This window comes from Aphelocoma coerulescens, chromosome 2, assembly GCF_041296385.1.
Source record: "Aphelocoma coerulescens isolate FSJ_1873_10779 chromosome 2, UR_Acoe_1.0, whole genome shotgun sequence".
NCBI classification, from domain to species: Eukaryota; Metazoa; Chordata; class Aves; order Passeriformes; family Corvidae; genus Aphelocoma; species Aphelocoma coerulescens.
The window spans coordinates 58,460,202-58,480,932 of record NC_091015.1 but is presented as its reverse complement, the minus strand read 5'-3'; the positions used below and the strand labels follow the sequence as shown (position 1 = coordinate 58,480,932).

At 37.3% G+C, this 20,731-nt stretch overlaps 1 protein-coding gene across 14 annotated transcripts in view; it reads right to left on the bottom strand.

Moving 5' to 3' along the window:
- The window catches only part of CLASP2 (cytoplasmic linker associated protein 2), a 146,690-nt gene that overhangs the window by 59,032 nt on the left and 66,927 nt on the right, over window positions 1-20,731 (bottom strand). For all 14 annotated transcript variants that reach the window (XM_069007701.1, XM_069007702.1, XM_069007703.1 and 11 more), the window contains 7 exons: window positions 14,165-14,244; window positions 8,768-8,860; window positions 7,982-8,127; window positions 6,331-6,466; window positions 3,066-3,136; window positions 1,568-1,627; window positions 346-423 (listed from right to left, as the gene is read on the bottom strand). In XM_069007701.1, coding sequence (XP_068863802.1) covers window positions 346-423; window positions 1,568-1,627; window positions 3,066-3,136; window positions 6,331-6,466; window positions 7,982-8,127; window positions 8,768-8,860; window positions 14,165-14,244 — 664 coding nt within the window. The remainder of the gene's footprint in view (window positions 1-345; window positions 424-1,567; window positions 1,628-3,065; window positions 3,137-6,330; window positions 6,467-7,981; window positions 8,128-8,767; window positions 8,861-14,164; window positions 14,245-20,731) is intronic.

Here is a 20,731-nt window from a genome sequence, read left to right as displayed (position 1 = left end):
TGTGAAGAAACAAAAGGAATTCTTTTCTGGCCTTCTCAGTAGTCAAAGTACTGCAGTTGTTTAAAGACTTAATTAATGGGGGGAGAATGATTATGCAGCAATATCAACCTTTCTAACTTGTCTTTCAGTAGAATCATCACATGCTGCAGAACTGTATTGACTGACTCAGCTTTGAGGATGTCTTTTGAAAAAGAAACTAGGTAGTAATTCAGGACAGAAACATCAGTTTTCAACCAAACAAGTGTCCTCCTCTTCAGCCACGGATAGCAGATCACCTTGGATTAGAGCCTTCTATCACTCATTTAGCACATGCAATTTTTCAGAGCAAAATTAATCAAAACTCACTTTCTTGCCTCCACTCTTGCTTCTGCATCAGCATCATGAATGCCCTTCTTGATTGTTTCAACCAAGACAGCTGCATGCCTAGAAGAAAGACATTCTTCATGCTATTTTGCTACTCCAAACTCTAAGCAGTAGCTTTACACTTTAATTAACATTTCACCAAGTAAAAAAAAGCGGCAATACCAGTTCTTTCCAAGATACGCAGTAAACAAACACTTAAGCACACCAACGACATAACTGTACCTTCTGTAAAGGTTTAGGTCAGCTTAGTCCTTCAATCTAAAAGGATTTTAATCTACTTTCCTGACATATGTCCACCTATCACACTTAAAAAGTTATTTAAAAATACCTTTTTTAAGACATCTACCTTCCTCAAGTGGAAAAACTATTTCCACTGTTATATTACTAGTAAGAAAAGGGGAAAAATTAAGACCGTAAGTTTTCTTTCAGCTCTGAAAGCTTTTGGCATATGAGTTCTAAACCTGAATACACACTCAAAGAACAGCAAAGTACCCATCAGAACACAAACTTGTGAAGATAAAAAAATTTTAATTCAAGGTAAGTTTTGGGCAGGAGGTTTGTTAATTGGGGTTTTTTGTGGGGGCAGGGGGGTGGGAGGTGGTGGGTTTTGTGGGTTTTTTTTAGACACTGGCATAAATGAAATGATTTCCCCATTGCTCCCTTTCTCAGGAGCACCTTGGAGGACAGAAATGTGGCTGTGGAGCTGGATGGATTCTTCAGAGCCTTCTCTGGATGCCCTTTAGTCTCTTTGCTCTTACCCTGTGTTTACACTGACCATCCTGTAGAACTGATGCACGTACTATTTCCCCATCTATCTGGAGAAGCTACAGTGTGCTCTTCCTCATTACCACAAAAAGGTCCTCCAGCCTAAGCCCACTTGCCCTCTTTTACAGCAAACACACGAACTTCCTCCTTCCAGGCGAAAAGACAGATGCTTACCTGTGTATGCATTGCTCACACGCAGGATAGGAGAGGCAGAGGGTAAGGAGAGGAGGCAACAGGAAGCCAAGGCTGGAACAAGCAGCTCCCCTTCCCCCTGGCACCTGAATGAGCCACATGACCGGCTGTGCTAGAAAGGCTGTCTATGCCAGAAAGGCTGGCCAACACTGAACAACATAATCCAATTAAAGGATTCAATAACAGTATTTCTGTCTTAAATTACATTAGCTGTTTATTTTAGGGGAAAAAGTACACTGGCTCATACCTTTCCAGTGAATGTGTTTGCCACTCTTGTAATAACAGGTCTAAAAATTCAAAGGAGCGCCTAAAAACACAGAACAAGTTATAATTAAATACTCATTTCTCTAATATGCTTGTGGAATAAACACTAACTTTCTTCTTTCCCCCTGAGGGAAATAAATGAAATAAAAGCTCATTTATCTGTCAAATAAGGGCACTGGTCACCTTATTGGAAAGTCAAAATACTCTGTATATTAAGCAAACAGGCAGGCTAACTGATCTTAAAACTTCAAAATAATAGATGTAGTTCAATTAACGATGTGCTGCTCAAGTCATGTTACTACACATACCCTATGTTAACTGTATTAGTCCTAAAATAACAGACATAAATTAATGAAGTTGAAAAAATTGGAGTATAAAATATTAATTAAAAAAATAAATACTTAAGACACAATATAATATTTCTATGGCAGTGTACTTCTGTCCCAAACACTATTCCCATCCTTCCATCTGCCATTACTGTGTGTAGCATAAAGGAAAACATGAGACCATTAGTACAGGGCTCTGCATATAGAAAGCACTGCAAAAGATTTGCTGACACTGTATTAATGAAGTTATGTAACCGTATTCATTATTAATTTGGGAATGCTGACAATTTAGCAAAGTGCCATTAGCAGAAGGCATACTTTTAAACTATGTCTGAAGCTAGATGCTGACAAAAAAACCAAACTGACACAAGTTAGGGAGGTGTAAATAACAATTTTCACACAGGTAGTGAACTTGACTACCTGAAACTATCACTTTTTCTTGTTATGCTGCATCTTTGACTTGCTCTGGAGGAACAAATTTGAGTTTTGTTCTGCACAAATCCTTTGGACAGCAGCAAGGCATGGCAAGAACCCCTGAAACGCTTTTCATTATTACAACTGATCTAGTGTTTCATTGTCTTTCCAGAAGAATGAAAGCAGTATGGAGACAATGCCTTCACTGATGCTCACTGGATTGTGAACTGCAGTACCAAAGCCACCTGCAGTCTAACGCTCCTCAGTAAAGCCACAGCATGTGGAGGCACCAAAGCCTTGTGAATTGTTTTGCAGTCAAACCCGAAGCTGTGGCAGGTCAGTACAATCTGGGTTGAGGTAACACTTGCTTTGAATGCAAAGGCAGCTCAGACTCAAAGGAAATAGTTCAGATGTTCACACCGCTTCCTACATACACACAGCGACATCACTTTCAGGACTAGTGTAGGTCCAGAAACAGCATTAACTGCTCTTGTGTGATTCAGTGCAGAGAATGACACTCTGTCAAAAAACAATTCATTTTTTCAGGAGCCAATCCAAGTGTTCAAGCATCATGTCCTTGGAGAAAGCAACATGCTAGAGATGTAGCTGAGTTGTTGAACATGACAACACATGGATGTTCAGAGTTTATGGCCATAAATCCTCTAACACGTTAATTTTCAACATACGATAAGTTGTTTAAAAAGCAACTGCTTTAATAATTTTCATTTATAATATACTCACCTTCTAACTGCAACTGATTTTGAGGTACAGTTGCTTGTTATTAAAGGTATGAGTCGTGGCACATGAGTATGCTATCAAAAAAAGGACAAAGCAGTTAATGAAAAAAGCATTCCTGAATTCTGAATTTGTACTGTACTAATTAATTCAAACAGAATTAACAACATAATAAAAACTGCAATAATTTAAAATGCTTACCAAAGCTAAATCATACAATACTATTAAATAAAAGAATGCTGTTAGCATGTCAATTGATTAAAGCTATTTTCTTCCAAAAGGTCAAGCAAAAACCACTTCCAGTGCCATCAACAATCACATCATGATATGCAATACTTTGCTATCAAAAGTAATATAAGAAGTTCAAATGTAGCTGCCTCCTCAAAGGAGTTGAAAGCTGATGCTATTTTAGTTTTGTCACAGGAAAAAAAACAGTAATAGACATAGCCACCTTAAAAATCAGGGTTACAGAGCAGAAAGTGAATCAACAAATATGAAAATACGGGCATTCTTATAGGGATTAGTGCTACAAGGACCAAACTTCCTTTAATGTAAAATATGTCAATAAAGTAATAAAAGCATTGACATATAATGCTTATATACATAATCTGTATGGAAACACCTAGCATCCTGATGGAAGAAGAAAACAAACTACGCATTAGATCAACTACATTAAATCCAAGTGCATTACAGAATTCTGAATCAAAGCTGCCTTACTTCAGCTTTTCTTAACTAATTGTAAACAGAAAATATTAACGATCTGAATTCCAAGTAAGAGTAATGTGGTTCAACAAATCTATTTTCAGTTAATTTCTTTAGTCCTTTCTTGATTAAATACCTAAGGTAATTTCTAAAACAGTCCCCAATACAGTGTGAAACAGCAGGCTAATTTAAAAAAAATCCAAGATCTTAAGAAGTACAGTACTGAAGAATTCTTACTCTCTTATGTATCACAGCTGCAGGATATAAACACAAAAATCACAAAAAAAGCAGAGATAATCATCAGCTCACAGAGTACTGCCAATTTCAGAATTAGGAGGGAATTAATCAAAAATTCTGGAAGAGCCTAACAGTTACATTTGTTCATCTTGATATATTTTTAAACACAGTTTTATGGTGTTTGTTTGTGTTTTGCACAGTTTGCAAATTGAAAAGAGGCATATGACTTCCAGAAAGGGATAATAGGCAAATCAGGGGTAAAAATAAAATATTTTTACAGATGAAGAAACCTGTACATTCCAAGTCTTTGGAGCCATCAATGTTATCATCTCTAGAAAGTGTTTTGCAAAGCAATCAAAGCCTCAGGCTTGCTTTCATACCGTTGTTAAGACGGAACATTTCATCTGCTACTCCTTTGAGGATGTCATGATACATGCCTCCTCCCAAACCACACTGCAGATCAGCTGACTAACCTGAATCCCACCTCCATCTGAAAAAGGTTTCTGCCAACATGCCATCTCTCCGTGATTCCCTCCCTGCCCCCCACCTTCTTTTTTTAAAATTGGTTTCCTGATGTACTAAGAGTCAAAAAAGACAAATCAGACGACAGTGTAAGAACTTCCTGGAGAAGAAATATGAAATCCAGTGAAGGCACAAAGATGAGATGAAGGTCTTCAAGATCACTGGCATAATACAGCTTCCCTCTTTTTACGTAGACTCACTCTACAGCAATTACACAGTAAAGCACCAGGAACTGCACTGGCTGCCACTGGATTCTGGTGGGAGTTTTTGAGTAAAACACTGACTCCAAAAACTGAAGTAGCTTGGGTTCTCAATATTCAAATGATCAAAGACCCCCCAACCAATACTCATTTAGTCCAAAGGATAGAAGTCCACGGGGGCATAGGGCTGCACTTCTTTTTGATATTTAATTCTGAAACCTGAATTTTCTGCCAAAACACTCCCCAAAAGATAAACTACATCATCTCATTTTCTCATTAATACATTGTCTCATTTATTGGTTGGGTATTTGGACACTGTGGATAGGATTTTCTTGCTTTTATGCTTCCAATCCACTATGTTAGGTCACAGCTAAGAAGAACAGAAATCTCAACAAAATCAGGGCAACTACAGCTGATGTGTAAGCTTGCCTTCAAATGAACTGAACCAATAAAGCCAATTTAATGTAATTGGGGAACTTTTATTTCATACTGCTTTTCTTGTGCTCAATTTGGCTCCTGTGGACAAGCCAGGGTTAGTTTCTTACATGCCTGAGCTTGTCTTATACTACTACAAATGGTATTGTCCTCTTAAAACTTTAATGATCCTGTGTAAGGTGTATTCCCTCCTTCACTCTCAAGTCTATGCCATCTCACAGTGCAGTGTAAGAGTCTGGGGGAAAAATGCCAAGGGATTTATCTTAGCCCAAGTGCTGATGCAAAGGTCATGCATACAGAGGTCTCAGAGCATATTCTCAGAGGCACAGACGGAGCAAGTAGAAATTCCAAAACACACTGAGGATGGCAAAAAAAGGCGCAAGTGATGAACCACTTAGGTTTTCCAACAACTTACAAAATTAAAACCACAATGAGATCATAGTAAATAGCAGTAAGTGCTTGGCATTAAGAATACCACAACTTTTAATGCAGAAACTCCCACTTTATGTGAAACACAAAAATACCAGTACAAGTCCCAAAACTCTAAACATCTTGCCTGAGACACCAGTCAGTAGAAGATGCTCAAAGAACATTCAATAGAAAACAGCTAGGATAGAGCACTCCTCTGTTCCACACGCTATAGCTTTAAGCACTCAGCTTAGAAAGTTCCTAAGTCCAGGGATTCAAGTCTCTATTGGATTTTTCTTCCGTGAATGTGTGATTTCTGACCTGATCCATGTATATGTAGCCTCTTCAACATTGTATCATTAACTCCATGGGGGCAAGTGTATACGTAGAAAGAAATACCTTTGCTTTGTTGTTTGCACTTCTAAAAATCTCACTAGTTTTTTAGCTACTAGCTTATCTTTGTCTTTTCCAAGAAGGCAGTTAAAAGCAGTTAACCTTTGAAACACATTTGGTCATTTTCAATTAACACATTACAAAAAACCCCCCCAAAACATTAAAACAGACCTGCTTTTCATACCTCTTCTTCCATCTTTACTATGACAAAGCTGCCAATTGGTTTCAGTGACATATAGTATTTGTCCACCCATGAGAAACATTACTCCTCTGCTGAAGAATGATTTAAAAGCCTCTATTTCAGAGTAGTTACTATCTCTGCCAAGAGCTACTACCTGAAATTCCAAGCAGTACAGTGAGAGAGGAACACCTACCCGAATAATGAACCTGATGGCCGCACACCCCGAGGTCGCCATCACTTTGGCGCTGTTGGGAACCAGGTTAAAAAGAGTAGGCACAATTGCTTCAGCGCCATGGTCAAACTTGTTTCCCAGAACAGTTGAAAGGTGGCTATTCAGGGAAAAGAAATACAACTTGTTAACATAAATTAATTTCTTAGTCTTAAAATAATGAAGTTCACTGTGGATTTTAAAGATTCATCTTTCCAAACAACAGAACTTCTAAATTTCATTATTTCCAGGCACACTAAGAAGCCAAACATGAATGACTTCATTTCATAATGAAAAACAAATACTACAACTGGAAAGCCTAAATTCTCATGTCCACATAAAATATCACTGTATTTCTGCTTCTGAACACACTTTGGGATGTATAAATATAAAATTTTTCATTAATTATTGAGAATTTTTTTCCTATTGAATGCAGGCAAAACTACTAAACTCACCACAATTAGCCAACCAAAAATTTTGGTTCCCTTGTCTGGTCAAGGTTGTTTTCAGTTTGAACAAATATAAAAATACATACAACACACAGTAATTTAACCATCCATTGGTGACACCAAATGCTTCTTTCATGCAGACAGACAATATAAAAAGAATTCATAGCCAGCAGCAAATGACATATCAAATATATCAAAGTTGTAGGGATCAAGGAAAATTCCAGGTTGTTAGGCCTGGATGAGAACATTTGCAGAGTACCTTTACACTACTCCTGACTTCATGTTAGGAAAGGAAATGTTATTTTCTCAAGGTCTTGATTTCCTTGGAAAGGGCAGTTGTATGCTTCAACATTTCCCCTTGGTCTGTTCTAATCAGGAGACCAGAATAGCAAGGGTGAACTCTGTGGTGTTCTTGTGGCCACTGAGAATCAGTGGTTACATTAGTGTCTTTCCACAGGATTAAAAAGTCATGGAAAACAAGGAAATGGGAAAGACTATGCTGGTTTTCCCCTCTGCCCTTGAATTTAAAGGGGTCTGCAAGATGCTAAGGGTGAAGATTTCATTTCAGTTTAGCCATGGCTTCTAAAATTATCATGGTCATCTGTGTCTTGCCCAGAGAGACAATCCTGGAAGTGTTCAAGGCCAGGCTGAATAGGGCTCTGAGCACCCTGGTCTCGTGCAAGATGTCCCTGCACTGCCAGGGGGGTTGGAACTAGCTGATCTTTAAGGTCCCTTTCAAGCCAAACCCATTCCATGATTCCATGAGAGGTACTACCTCACCAAAATGCTCTATGTTCAAACCACTACCGGGCTATTCATGTCTTTACAAGCAGTCCCAGTGAAGTTCTGTGCCAATCAACCAGGCATAAGTGATCCCAAGATTAGTGCCCAATATCACTCACAGCAGTTTGCATTAACTTACACTAAGTATTCAGTGCAATGACAGTAACTGGTTATTCACATACAATCTGTTACAGGATTACCAACTATGTGAATCCCCTAAGAGAACAAATTCCTTTAAGCATTTCTTTTTCTCTGTGGCTTCAAACCCTGACTTGACTCTTTATCAGTCACAGTGTACAGCAGTCCAACAAGACAATCTCTCCTGCAACACCGATAAAGCATCTCAAAGTCCAACCCACACTAACATCTAGCAGGGTGCACAAAGGCACATGAACTGTACTTACGCTACAGTAATGCAGGCTTCTCTAACCACCTGGGATCTGAGATCCTTGGCTGACAGCTTGAAAGCACCATCCAAGAGCCGTAAATGCTGGAAAAACCCATCGTACTGTGCAGCTCCAGCAACAAGCAAGGACCGAACCTTCTTCAGCTACAAACATTAACATGTTTGGTTTAGGACACTGCCAATACGCGTTTCAAAATAAAAAAAAGGACCAGCTTCCCTGTGCAACAATATATGTAGGCATGTCTTTAAAGCAAAATTTTTAAAATATAGGGCAGTAATTTAAAAACTGTAAAAAGTTTATATTATTTCAACTCCACAGCTAAAAAAAAAAATCGCAGAACCTGGACTACAAATACACAAACACACAATTCTGTTCACCCACCTGTTTATAAACACTAAGATGCTATAAACCTGATTAAAAAATATAAATGCAACATACACACAAACACTTTAACCCTGTAAGTGAAACTTTTCATAGCTGCACACCTCTTGGTACTAATGCTAGCAGTTAACCTGTAGAATATGGAATTTTGCATAAATGCCAAATTTAAACATATAGGGTGGCTTTTAGAAAAGCTTCTACTCAAATGTCAGCAAAAATGCATTTTAGACTTCTAAAAACCACTCAAACTTACTTGGTATACAGAAATTCAAGATTTAAAAATTAAAATTTCTTTCACTATCTGGAGTGTAATTACTTTAAGAAAAAAAAAATTAAAATATCTGGATGCCTGGGCTTTAGGAAATACACCCACCCAAACCTGAAACCAGATAAAAAGCTTACCGCATTAGTTCGTTGATCCCAATCATGTTTGTCGTCTGAGAGAATTTCCCTGATTTTGTTCAACGTTTCTTCAAGTTCTCGACTAGAATAGATCTGAAGTATGAAAAACAAAAAAAATCATAAAGTTTATACTGTTAATATCCCAGGTAATATGATGAAGAAAAATAGCTTCAGAAGAGTGAAAACACAATTCTAATCCTGCAAATCTTCCCCCCAAAATTCCAGAGAAATGTGTGAGAGTTATAAATGGGCATTTGAAGACCAATCTGTAAGGATATCACTGAGTAGTGAATATTCATTAAAAAAAAAAAGGCTGAAGAATTAACATTTTCCTCAAGATTTTACCTTTCACCTTTGTGATAAGCTAATCATACCCACAATTTCATTAACTCCACTTAAAAAAATAAATAATTCAACAGGAGCAGAGGTTTTAGATAATCTGCTGCGATATTATTGCCACTCAAGTTCATTTTCATGCTCACTATTATAATGAAACTCAACCAACATTTTAACTCATTGCAACTCTTTTGGAGCTGGGACTTTCTGAGGAACTAACTGGGCTGTGAGAACACTAAAATAAAACTTTGTCTGAAAAATTAAATTTAAAGGTTTCCATAGCTTCTCTATGTATTGCTACTTTAAGACTACCATTTATTAACTTCTCCAGTCAGTAAATAAATATAAGGAGCCATCTGTAGTCGGAGTTCTCACTATACAGTAAGACCATCAATACTGAAGTCTGAACAATCTAATCATGCAACACTCACTATTTGGTTATAAATGAATTAATGTCTTTATTGAACTGTACATGTACAAGAACAGATTATTAAAGAATAAAAGAATAAAAAACCTACTAATGAAAACATCATTGTCAAATAAACTGACTGCCCTTCTATTTTCCTGGACATAAGTCAAAGGATGCATTTTTCTGCTTACACTGCATATGCAAAATTTAAAGGGTTTTTTTTCCTCCAGACTGAGAACAAATTTAAGGGGATATGAAGCAAGCTACTAAGCAGAAACTTGATCTGGCCAGGGTTTTTTTTCAAAAAAATGTATTTTCAGCTAAACATTTCCATTTTTTTGGATCAGAAGTTTTTTTCCATAACGACATTGGCCAAAACTCAGTGACCCATACACAAGCACCTGGGGCCACCTGAGACACATTCAAGACATGGAGCTGGCAGATGTGGGTCAGGAAGGAAGTTCAAGGAAACTCCTACCTTTCTACAGTAAAAGCTGGACACCAGCATGATAACTTATGTAGCACCTAAACAGCAGGGCCTGATGCTCCCTCATTATTTAAATACAAGACATAATTTTCATATGTGCAAGAGCACACAGAGGAAACAAGGGCCAGTGGTTAGGACACCTTGCTCTGCATGAATTGCTTAAGAGCTTTGTCTCTTGAACACACTGTTCCAGCATGTGTATATGCATCTTTGATCTTACTGTAAAAACAATGAAATGTCTTTCTTCTGTTCTGTGGTTAAGCTGAATGATTGTTTTCTTTAAAATATCCTAATTTTCCAGGCATCTTCAAATTACTGTAAAGGTTATTCCAAATAGAGTCTAGTTTTGCAGTTTCCTGAGCATATCAAATTAATTTAACTTACAGAAGATAAGGAACCTTAACTCTACTGCCATCTACTCTTTTTCCAGTACTTTAACAGAATATGGTTATGGAGGCGTGCATATTTCATGCTGGAATGTGGAGGAGGTGAAAGACATCAGAGCTCTAAAACACCTGCATATTGGGTTTCCAGAATAAACAGGGTAGGAACCTTCTCAGAAACAGATTAATTAGTACACCCAGACCAGCTTCTCTGTAAGGTAGAAAATTATTCCTGAATATACCAACAAAACTGAGATTTTTATTACCACACTGCTGTGTGAGCTCTTCCAGGATACACTGTGGAAGCAGCTTTGCAGTTCTATACAGGAGACATGACTGCATCCATAAAAACCAGAAAGCTATTCCTCATGATTACTGTTTCCTTCACTGGAAGTCACTAAACATCGGATGTATAACTTAGTAGAAACAAACAAATGACTTAATGAAAACAACTGGGTCCAAGTGTAACAGACTTTCTACTCCACTGCCCACAAAATCAAACATGAGTTTAGTATCACCATTTAATATATTTGTGTATACTGGTAGCCTATTCATAGTTGTTACACAACCCTAGTTTATTCCAACACTAATTCTGTCAGTACCATACTCTTAAAAAATGAAGTATTATGTGTGTCTCAGGAAGCTTTTTAATCAAAATTAATTTCCAGTATGAAAGAAAATTTTTATTTTTTTTTTAAAACTGTAAGGGACTAGTCACTGGTTAACTCAAGATGAAGCTTCCTATTATGGTGACACTTCATGCCATCAGAATTCATGACATGATTCAGCCTCCTCAGGATCTCCCTTTACCATAACCCACCTTGACCTGTCTCCTGCTCAGTTCAGAGCTTTATGTATACAGAAAGCTCATCCTACAAGAAAAGACGCAAAAATTTCTCTGGAAACTCAGCATTTCTCTGAGAACTTATCATAAAGAAGTGAAGTGCAACAAGAAGGGAAGCAGGATGATGCCTTTTGGTGGCATCTGAGGACTGCTCGATGCACATTCAAATCTCAGTCTGAAGTCTTGGACAAGGAACAAAAACCTTTTGCAAGCTGTTGCATTAAGCAAATCCTGAAAATAGGACTTTCTCGTTGTCAGCCTCTGTGTCATGAGAGACCATGTTGTACAGTATACTTACTGCTGCAAGACTGAAACATGCTAGGCACCAGACAAACACAGAAGCAACCTGTACAATGGGTTAATGTCTACCCTATTAGCATTTCTAGGCAAAGAACTTAATTTTTTCTTTAATTACCTGGCACAAATAGAGCTGGACTGAGGAATATTCAAACTGGCATTGCAGAGTAGAATTTAACAAATGGTGTAATTTTATCTTGTCATGAAATGAAAACTGTAATTCCACTGTAAAATCCTGTATTTTCAAGGTAGTGCATACCTACTTTAATTTCACAGGAATAAAAGGCAATATTTTAATAATTTCTTTTTTCCCTGCCCTTGATTAATTACACTTTAAGGAGACCAAGATGAAATTATATGTTCAGCCAATGACATAATGCATTTTTTGCTCACAAGTTCCCACATCAGACTTCTATAAAAATAACTGAACTTGTTTTCAAACAAATTTTAGCTATTAATGGGAGTTACTCTTAACCTGAACACAGAATTTTCTTCAGTTTCAGCAAAGGCTTAAGTTGTAAAACCAGTATGGTTGTAATCTTGAATATGAAGGCACAATCCTGTCACTACGGTACTTCTGGTTTTGGCACACAGATCCATCAGACTGCATCTAAAAATCACCCATCTTTTTCATAAACTGCTGCTATCCATTAGAGGGCAACATACACACACATCATTAAAGGCAACTGCAACATCAAAGACAGAAAAATTAAAGCTCAAACACAACTAAGAATAATAACTTTACAGATGAAAAGTATTTTCAATATGGGAATTAAAAACTGGGTACAAGTAAACAATATGATATTCCTAAAAACAGATGAGCAGTCATGCGAACAGCTTAGTGGAAAGACAGATCTACCATTGGAGGCTTTTAATAACGACTTAAAACATACCCACACTGTAAATAACCTCAATTTATTTGATTAATTCAGATGTACCTAATCTTGATCCAGAACTGAATCTGGTTTTCCATATAGGTTCCTTTCTTACTTTCAATGAAGCCACTACTCAAACCCATAAATGTAATGAAAACAGAAGAGACACAGGAATGGGCCCAGTAACGTACAAACAACTCTCTCTCCTCATGCTGCCCTTCGCTTTTAGGATAATTTGGTGAACTACAGGTCACATTCTTTCTTCACAAGCCTAACAGAGAAAATTCCTGTTCCCTTAGTAATTAACATGGTCTCAGGACATGGAATCTGCCTTGGTTTTTTTTTTGTTTTCTTTTTTGAAAGATCAGAGATTGTCCACAGTCAGAAGCATGAAGTTGGACAGGAAACCATTATTCCTAAGGACACTAAAATAAAATCATGTTTTGTTTTTTGCATGCTCATCCATGAAACAAATAGGTAATTTTGCAGTCAGTTACACATTTCTCTCCTGCCTCCTCACCTCAGCTCGAGGGAGATTAGTAACGACAAATGTCTTTCTCCTCTATCTCTTGCAGTTTAGAGAATGACCCACCTTCCTAGACCATTTAGCAGTCAGACAGAAAATAACATGTGTTGGTCCCTGTCATGTGGTCACCCCACTTTTGTTCTTGCAGTGTTACCAACCAGCCTGAGTAATTACAGAACTCTGCTTGGGACTGCAAACACTAAGGCACTGAACTACAAGGATCACATTCTCTGTTCTGTGGAATATGGCTCTGTTCAACATAACAGGGATAAACACTACTAAGAGCTGCATGTTTTCGTCCTCCAAAGAATTCATAACACAGTCTGAAGAGGCAAAGAAACATAAAGCTCTTACAGTGTAAGACAAAGACTTCCTTGATGTGACAGGGATCATGAAGATTGAGTGCTCCTTCATGAAAGCAGACAGCATTTCTGCCTGCAGAAGCAGATCTAACAAGTAACTATGCTTGGGAAATAAAAACAGAACAAAAATATATAGCAGGAAAAGGCAGTCTTACAAAATTCTTCCGTCATTTGGGAACTATGGCTTACTGAGTCTTTGGTTGTGTTCCACACCTCAGCTGCTCAAGGAAAACTTATTCAAAATAGGCCTTGTAAGCTACATGCATATTGAATGACTCAACTATGTGAAAGTACCAAATATGTGCAATTCCCACACTAAAAGAACAGAAATTAAAATCTGATGTTTCAATTAAGAACTCAGAATCCAACAAGTTCATTGGTATGAAAATAAGGCACTAGATTTAATTTTTTAAAATATTGCTAGAATAAGGCCATGTGTACCATACACACACCATTACAATGCAAGCAAATTTGAAAATACAATTCTTGCTTTTTGAATTATTTGCCTGTATTTTTTATTACTTGATTATCCTTTGAAATTGCAGCCCTAAATTTTCCAAATATTATGTTAATATTTTTTCCCTATTAAAGATATAATTATTTTCACTAGCTCCCTGGAAAAGTTTGAGAAAAGCAGTAAGGCATTTTAGCCAAAACACAATGTGGTAATGATTAGTAGGACAGTAAAGGTAGCACTTTTTCTGGTAACTACTGGAAAAATAAAAAGCTTTCCATACAGACTCAAAAGTCAGAAAGAAGGAAAAGTAATGGTGCTTGCTTAGAACACTGTAAAATTAGGTAAGTTTTAAAAGCAGGTTAACACATTATTGCAAATAACATATTTCTGAAAACAAACATGAATATACACAACATCTTACCTGTACAGTAGGAACATCTGTAAATGCCTTAATAAAATCATCCTCATCCACAGCTCCAGCTCCCCCTTCTTTAGAGGAACCTAAATAAACATAAAATACTGTTAAACAGGATGTAACATACATCAAGGTTTTAAGAAGCATCTTTCAATATACCTACTTTTCAAGCATTTAGTATGACTTACAAAAATGCTGCATTTTTGAATAGAATTGTACATCATGTGTAGAATCACAAGACATTGAACTGTCATTTCACCATAAGAAAAGAAAAAGACCTTTTTTCCCCAAAAATGAGCAATTCCAAGCAACTGGAATTTACAACAATTTTCAATTTGACAAATTTAACAGCATCATAAATTTTATTTTTGTGTCTAATTGGAAACATATTTCATATAACAATCCTCTACCAGTGTTTGCATTCAATTCTGAAACCTGCACCCTGATAATAAAAATGTTCTAAAATAAAGCTCAGAATTTCATATTATTTACCAAAGCAAGAGCTAACTGTCACTATATGGATTCCTCAAGATGAATTTTCATCTTAACGTATGTGCCTTAAGTAATCAGCCCTGAAAGTCTGGGGGTTGGTTTTTGTCTTTTCCAGTATTCTCACATGGAGCTAAGAAGTGTGAGGTACATTTCTGAGTCTTAAGGTTACAAGAACTTCAACAATGAAAGAAAAGACATAGTGAGGAGAATTTGTATTGGAGCAAAATTTGCTGACCTTGTTTTCAGACCACTCATGATGAACTATTTCACATGACAGCCAAAGATAACCAGCAGAAGGACCAGGGAAGAATACTGACAAGAAACCTGCTGGTTTCACACTGGTATACAGTTGCAAATCTCATTAAAATCTTGGATAGAAATTAAGACAATTCTAAGCAAGAAAACCACTTGAAAACAATGTCTGGATTTTGCTTTCCTGCAAAAACTCAGGTTACCAAGAAAGGCCCCTTCTTTAAAAAAAATGAACTCCAGTTTGCTATCAAATCAAAGAACAAGGTCATCAAGTCCAAACTACGCTACAAGTTTAGAACTCCAAGCACAAGGTGAAGCTTGGCAGAATCCATAAGTATCCAAGCACAAGGTGAAGCTTGGCAGAATCCATGTATCTTCAATAATTGTATCAGGAAGGTAATATGACAAAACATATTAACCACATGGAGAGAATTAGTCCAGTTGAACATTTCCTTCTTGAAAGGAAAAACATAATCCCTTATAGTAAATGAGTCCTCAGGAACAAGTGTCTCTTTCGGAGTGAGGCCAACAGGATAGATGGCAGAATGTCCTCCCTGACTGGCAGAGTGCAACTGAAATGGAGGCATCACACAGAGAAGACACGTTTTATTAACTACAGAACAAATAAAAACCATAACAAAAAAACATTTAAGAGTCTGAGTGGTCAATCAGAACAAAAAGCTAGAATTCTCCCAAATCAAATTCTTTGTGGCTGCACTCTAAAAAGATGCTTCATGGTTTACAGTCCCTGATCTCCTAATTATAGTGAGAAGGAAATTATGTCTGCTGTGTTTGTATACACATGCAGTTTCAAAGCATGAGGGTGCACTACTACTACAAATTTGATGGCAAACTTACTAGATCTCAACACTGCTATGCAAAACAAGATCTCTCCCATACCTTTGTGGCTCATTAGTGTAAAACCACAGAATTTGGATGCAGTACCTGCAGTATGATACAGGAACATCTAATAGATTTGAAGTGCCTTAGCTCAAAGATGCTGTAAAGCGATGCTGTAACGTAACACATTTCAACATGTGTATCTCCAACACCATCTGTCACAATTGCCAGTGGCAGCCAGAAGAGAAAGATGAAATTATAACCACCTATTTATTCTCCTTCCAGAGATTAGAGGGAACAAACCCTTCCATAAAGTTCATGGGTATCTGACCAGCTAAAAAAAATGAAGAGGGAAAGATCCATTTACACCCAGAACACACCCTTCTGCCACACAAACTTGTTCAGCTCTTCAAAGGGAGAGCATCCTCGTCAGAGCAGAATTTTGTGGAGAGAAACCTTGAAAGAAGTAATTTGGCCCATCAGCACCATTTTAAAGTAGGTGGTACAATCAACTACTTAGATGCTCAGGACATAACCTCATTTATTTGTCCACAAATACTCCGACATTTAAGAAAGTCTCACAGAACAAAAACAATGAGAGTCAATATGCAATACATACTCTGGAAAAGTAAATGGAAAAGTTAAGCTTATATAAGTCCTGTATTATTATTCAGTTACATAAATACACAAACACCTGTGTTAAAGCAGGATAAAAGTACTTTGTATTCCCATCCCTTACTTATCAATTTTTTTTTTTCCTAGGGAACAAACTACAGAAACATTACAAATTGACACATATAGGCCAGGAACACAAAAATATAGAAAAATGTTTGGATTTCAAGTATTCCTAGTTCACTCCTGTACACCATAGAGAAAAAAATTAAAAGGAGATGAAGTTGCCTTTGCTAAGTAAGTAGATGCTGTCATCTTTAGTCTGCCTTAAAATACTGCACTTAAAATTAGGAAACAGCATGGACTATATGACAGATATTTCTAGCACCTAAACATCATTTAGCAATGCATCCTGAGCAGTAAGAGAAAATCCTTTATCTAAGGAATAACAATTTTTTATTTCAAAAAGAGAAAGAGAAGGGACAGACTACATTTAAAATCCATTTGACACAGTCCAGACACAGAGAACTTTCCATCTTCCCTAGTTTCAACAACTAGTTCACATCTACAAACCACTTGTCTTTTAAACTAATACTGTCTGAAAATTGTTTTGTTACCTCGTTGACTGGTAAAAAAAACCATTATGTGGGATTTTTGGCAGGTGACACTTTTTCAAAGTTATCTGTAAACCACATTTCACTTCTAGTTCACTGATTTTTCTCCTTCTCAACTGCATGATCACATATGCATACCGGAACAAAGTATGAAGTAACTTCATATTGTATAGAAGTCAGAAGTCCACACTGCCCGAGGAGGAAAAATACTGTTCAATTTTTCCCTTCCCTTTCCAATCTCTCTGTAGGTATGTTTACCAATTCGGTTTAAAAAGTCACCGTTTCTGTAGAGACAATCAAAAAATGACAGAACTCCACCTGCTGTTTCCCAATTCAGGAGAAAGTATTTTACTATGCTAACAAGATACATAACAGTCATGCACATGCAGATGCCTTCAAAGAATCTCTCATGCTTCTGTAAGGCTTCTGTGACTCTCCTCCACAAAAGCAACACTAGAGCTTTACTAAATTCTCAATTCAGACAGCGCTACCTCCAGACCCGAAACTGATATATCTGAGAAAGCACACATATAAGCTGTTTTGCTGCTGGTGTTGCTTACCTTCTCAGATCAAGCTTGTGATTACAAATTTCTTAGATCTCCCTCTAGTATTAATTCCTTCGACTGAGAAGTGCATGTTCAAGGCTCCCTACGGAACACACAGTCCTTTGACCAAATACAGACAAGTTCAGCTACTGCATTCCTAAAGGCAAGAACACTATAAACAATTCTAGGGGGCTTTAAGCCCACTGCATTTTTAACATCTTTATGTGCTCAGCACATAGCTAACATCCAGAGCCTCATCAACTGCGTAATTACATTACTCTGTCATTGGACTTGAATCCAACTGAGCTTGTTTCAGCTGAGACACAGAAGAAAAAGTTCTCTCAAGGAGAGGAAGAAAAATACACACAAGACATCTTATCTATATATAGTGTTTGTCAGTTTTCATTCATAACCTTTACTTATTCTTATCCTTCAAGCCTTCTAGTTAGACTCACAGAGAGCCCTGGAAGTCTCAGTTCCACTTCAGGAAGCTGGTGAGAATATACCAAACATAACAGATGGACTTGATATGGAAGCAAATCATGGCAGCAGAAGCCCCTCTCAGTTTTACAGTGGAGTTGTAGGGGGCTGTGATAGGTTTCTCTTTTTTGTGTCTTCAGGTTTGTTGTTTTTTAAACTGAAGTCCAATGAGTCTGGAAATGGAGGCAAAGAAAATAAACCCCTCACTTTCTGCAGACTGCTAACAGAGATGACACTTTCATGAGTTAAATTTAAGGATTTCCAACATTTTGCAAGGCCCTAGGAGTCTTTTTTTGGAAGAAGGTTTATTCCAGTCATAAGGCTGAGTTCAGCACTGAGAATAACTCAATACCAGAAAGGGTACCGTCTGCAAGCAAGGGAATTACCCAGCCTTTTGTGAAACCAATTTTTTCACCCAGGAGTTAATTCCTGTGGTTGAGTTCTTCCCCTCTTCAGACTGAGACACTTGAAATCTTTCCAATATATCACAACTTTGGAATGCTCACTTGCTCTACTGCCTTGATGCTCTCCCCAGTCGTATCTACAAATCTGTACATCATGGGATGACAAAACAATGGGCTAACACTATATGGGAAAATAAAGATTTGAACGTGATTTTGGACTTGTATTTCTGTTTTGAAACAGAGAACTGTTTATTCAAAGCATGCCTAACTGTTAATAAAGTACACAAGTGCTGGCCTAAAAGTACAAAAATTTGCTTGATTTGTATTTGGTAGCAGGCATATCAAAGCACTAGTCAAATTCAGTTTTTTCTACTTTTATAGGTCTTTTGACAGAAATTTCACAACAAAAAATTTCCCTGTGAAAAAAGGGAATTTCAAAGCTGGTACAGAAACTCAGGAGTAACAAAAACTCTACAACTTTGTTTCACTTTTTCTTCCTAAAGTCTTTTCTCAAAATGTTTCCCTAAAAAAATTTAACTATTTTCTGATACAACATGCATCACAATTTAACATTAGTAAACTTTGGAAGGGATACTCTTTCTCAGATGTCTTTTATCCCTCAGAAATCTCTAACTGCATGCAGTAAAATGAGGAGGATTACAATTATTTTTTCTGAAGGACAACAAAAAACTACGTCTTTGTCTCAGCTAATTCAAAAGCTTCATTTCTTATCTATCAGAGACCGAAGCAAAAGATGCAGATCATTCTGAAAGAAAAAACTACTGTTACCCTTCTGGCTTTGTGGGTTAATAAACAATCAGCTGTAAATCAGGAACAGACAGCAGCTTCAGCTCTGCGTGGGATAAATGGCCAGGATAAGCTCAAGTACTTACTCAGCTTTTCATATAATAGGTTAACTGGCAACTCCCACTCACTCCTACTGACCTCTCTCATTCTAGCACTGGTACAGCTGAGCACTAAGTCACAACAGGGAGGGGCTAAACTGGGAATAAAATAAACTGGCCAAGATGAATAGTTTCAGTGAGCAAGTTCCCTAGTCTGCCTCACTCTGGGGCCATACAAACACCAAGGCAACACAGTCCAGTGGCTGACTCAGGATACAAATCAGTTAGAGAAGACAGGGAAGGAAATCAGCCCAGGCAGCTTAAAAAGTACAGCTGCTGAAAGTCTAAGTACAGGCTGAGGGGAATAGAGCAATACATAATCAAAATGAACTCAAGGAAGGACAACTGCAAAAGCTACATAGTTAAATGGACAGCCTCTATCACAAGACACTGGATCTAAGGAAAGTGCTGATACCAAACAAACAAGCAAATGTACACACACAAGTTATAAATAATAGATCACAACAACCCTACCACTGATGAAGACACAAAACCTAATTGTTTCTTCAGCATGGTACTTGCAATAATAACCACATTCTGTTCCCAGCCCTAGTGGGCAGATGTTGCAAAGGTCATATCTAATTCTTCCTTTGAATGTACATTCTGCTGTCTGTTAGTCTCTGTAACTGGCATTTTTCCTGAATTTTCTGTAGCTCTCAGTCTTTGCAAAATCTACTTGTTTATCCTTGGGTCAGGCCTTATTACTTACTTTTAAAGTGGTTATCTGTCAGGGGCCAGGGAAGGAAATTTCCAGTGCTTCACAATCTGAATTACCACCTCTGAGATGGCATAGGTGACTTTTAAGACAATGACTCTGATAATGCCCTCCTGTATAGACTGATTTCAATCTCAGTAGCTCAGTAAGGAGTCTCTTTATCTTTCCAGGTATCATAAAATTACTAAAATAGTCTAGAACAGCATCTTTTCATATGCACTTTACGTAAGTCTCCTTCTGTAAAACAGAAACCAAATGTTCGGAAAATTGGCTGGAGATTGAGAAGTTTTGAAAATTCCCTTGGCATTTTAAACTACCGAGCTACCTAAAGCTACTTGATATACTGTGCATAGAGACCTTCATATAGTAAGATTCTAACATTCTAGATATTCTTATTTCCATGTTTGAAAAACTGATCTGTGGACTTCAACTGACAAACTTGAATAAACACCTCCCCTAAAACAAGCAAATAACTATTCTTCAGTCTCAAGTATCTGTATGAAGCACAAAGGTGTTCTTTCATCATTGGGTGATTGAGAGTCACTTAGTATAGATGCCTTCAGCTTGCCTGCTTAAGTTAGGAAAACATTTGAGAGCAACAAAGAAGCAGCAGCTGCTCCAGTAAAAAACACTTTGATCAACATTAGACAAGTTTTTTTTTAAACAAGCCACATACTTTCAGATAGTTACACTGGTAAATTCTACAGGATGGAT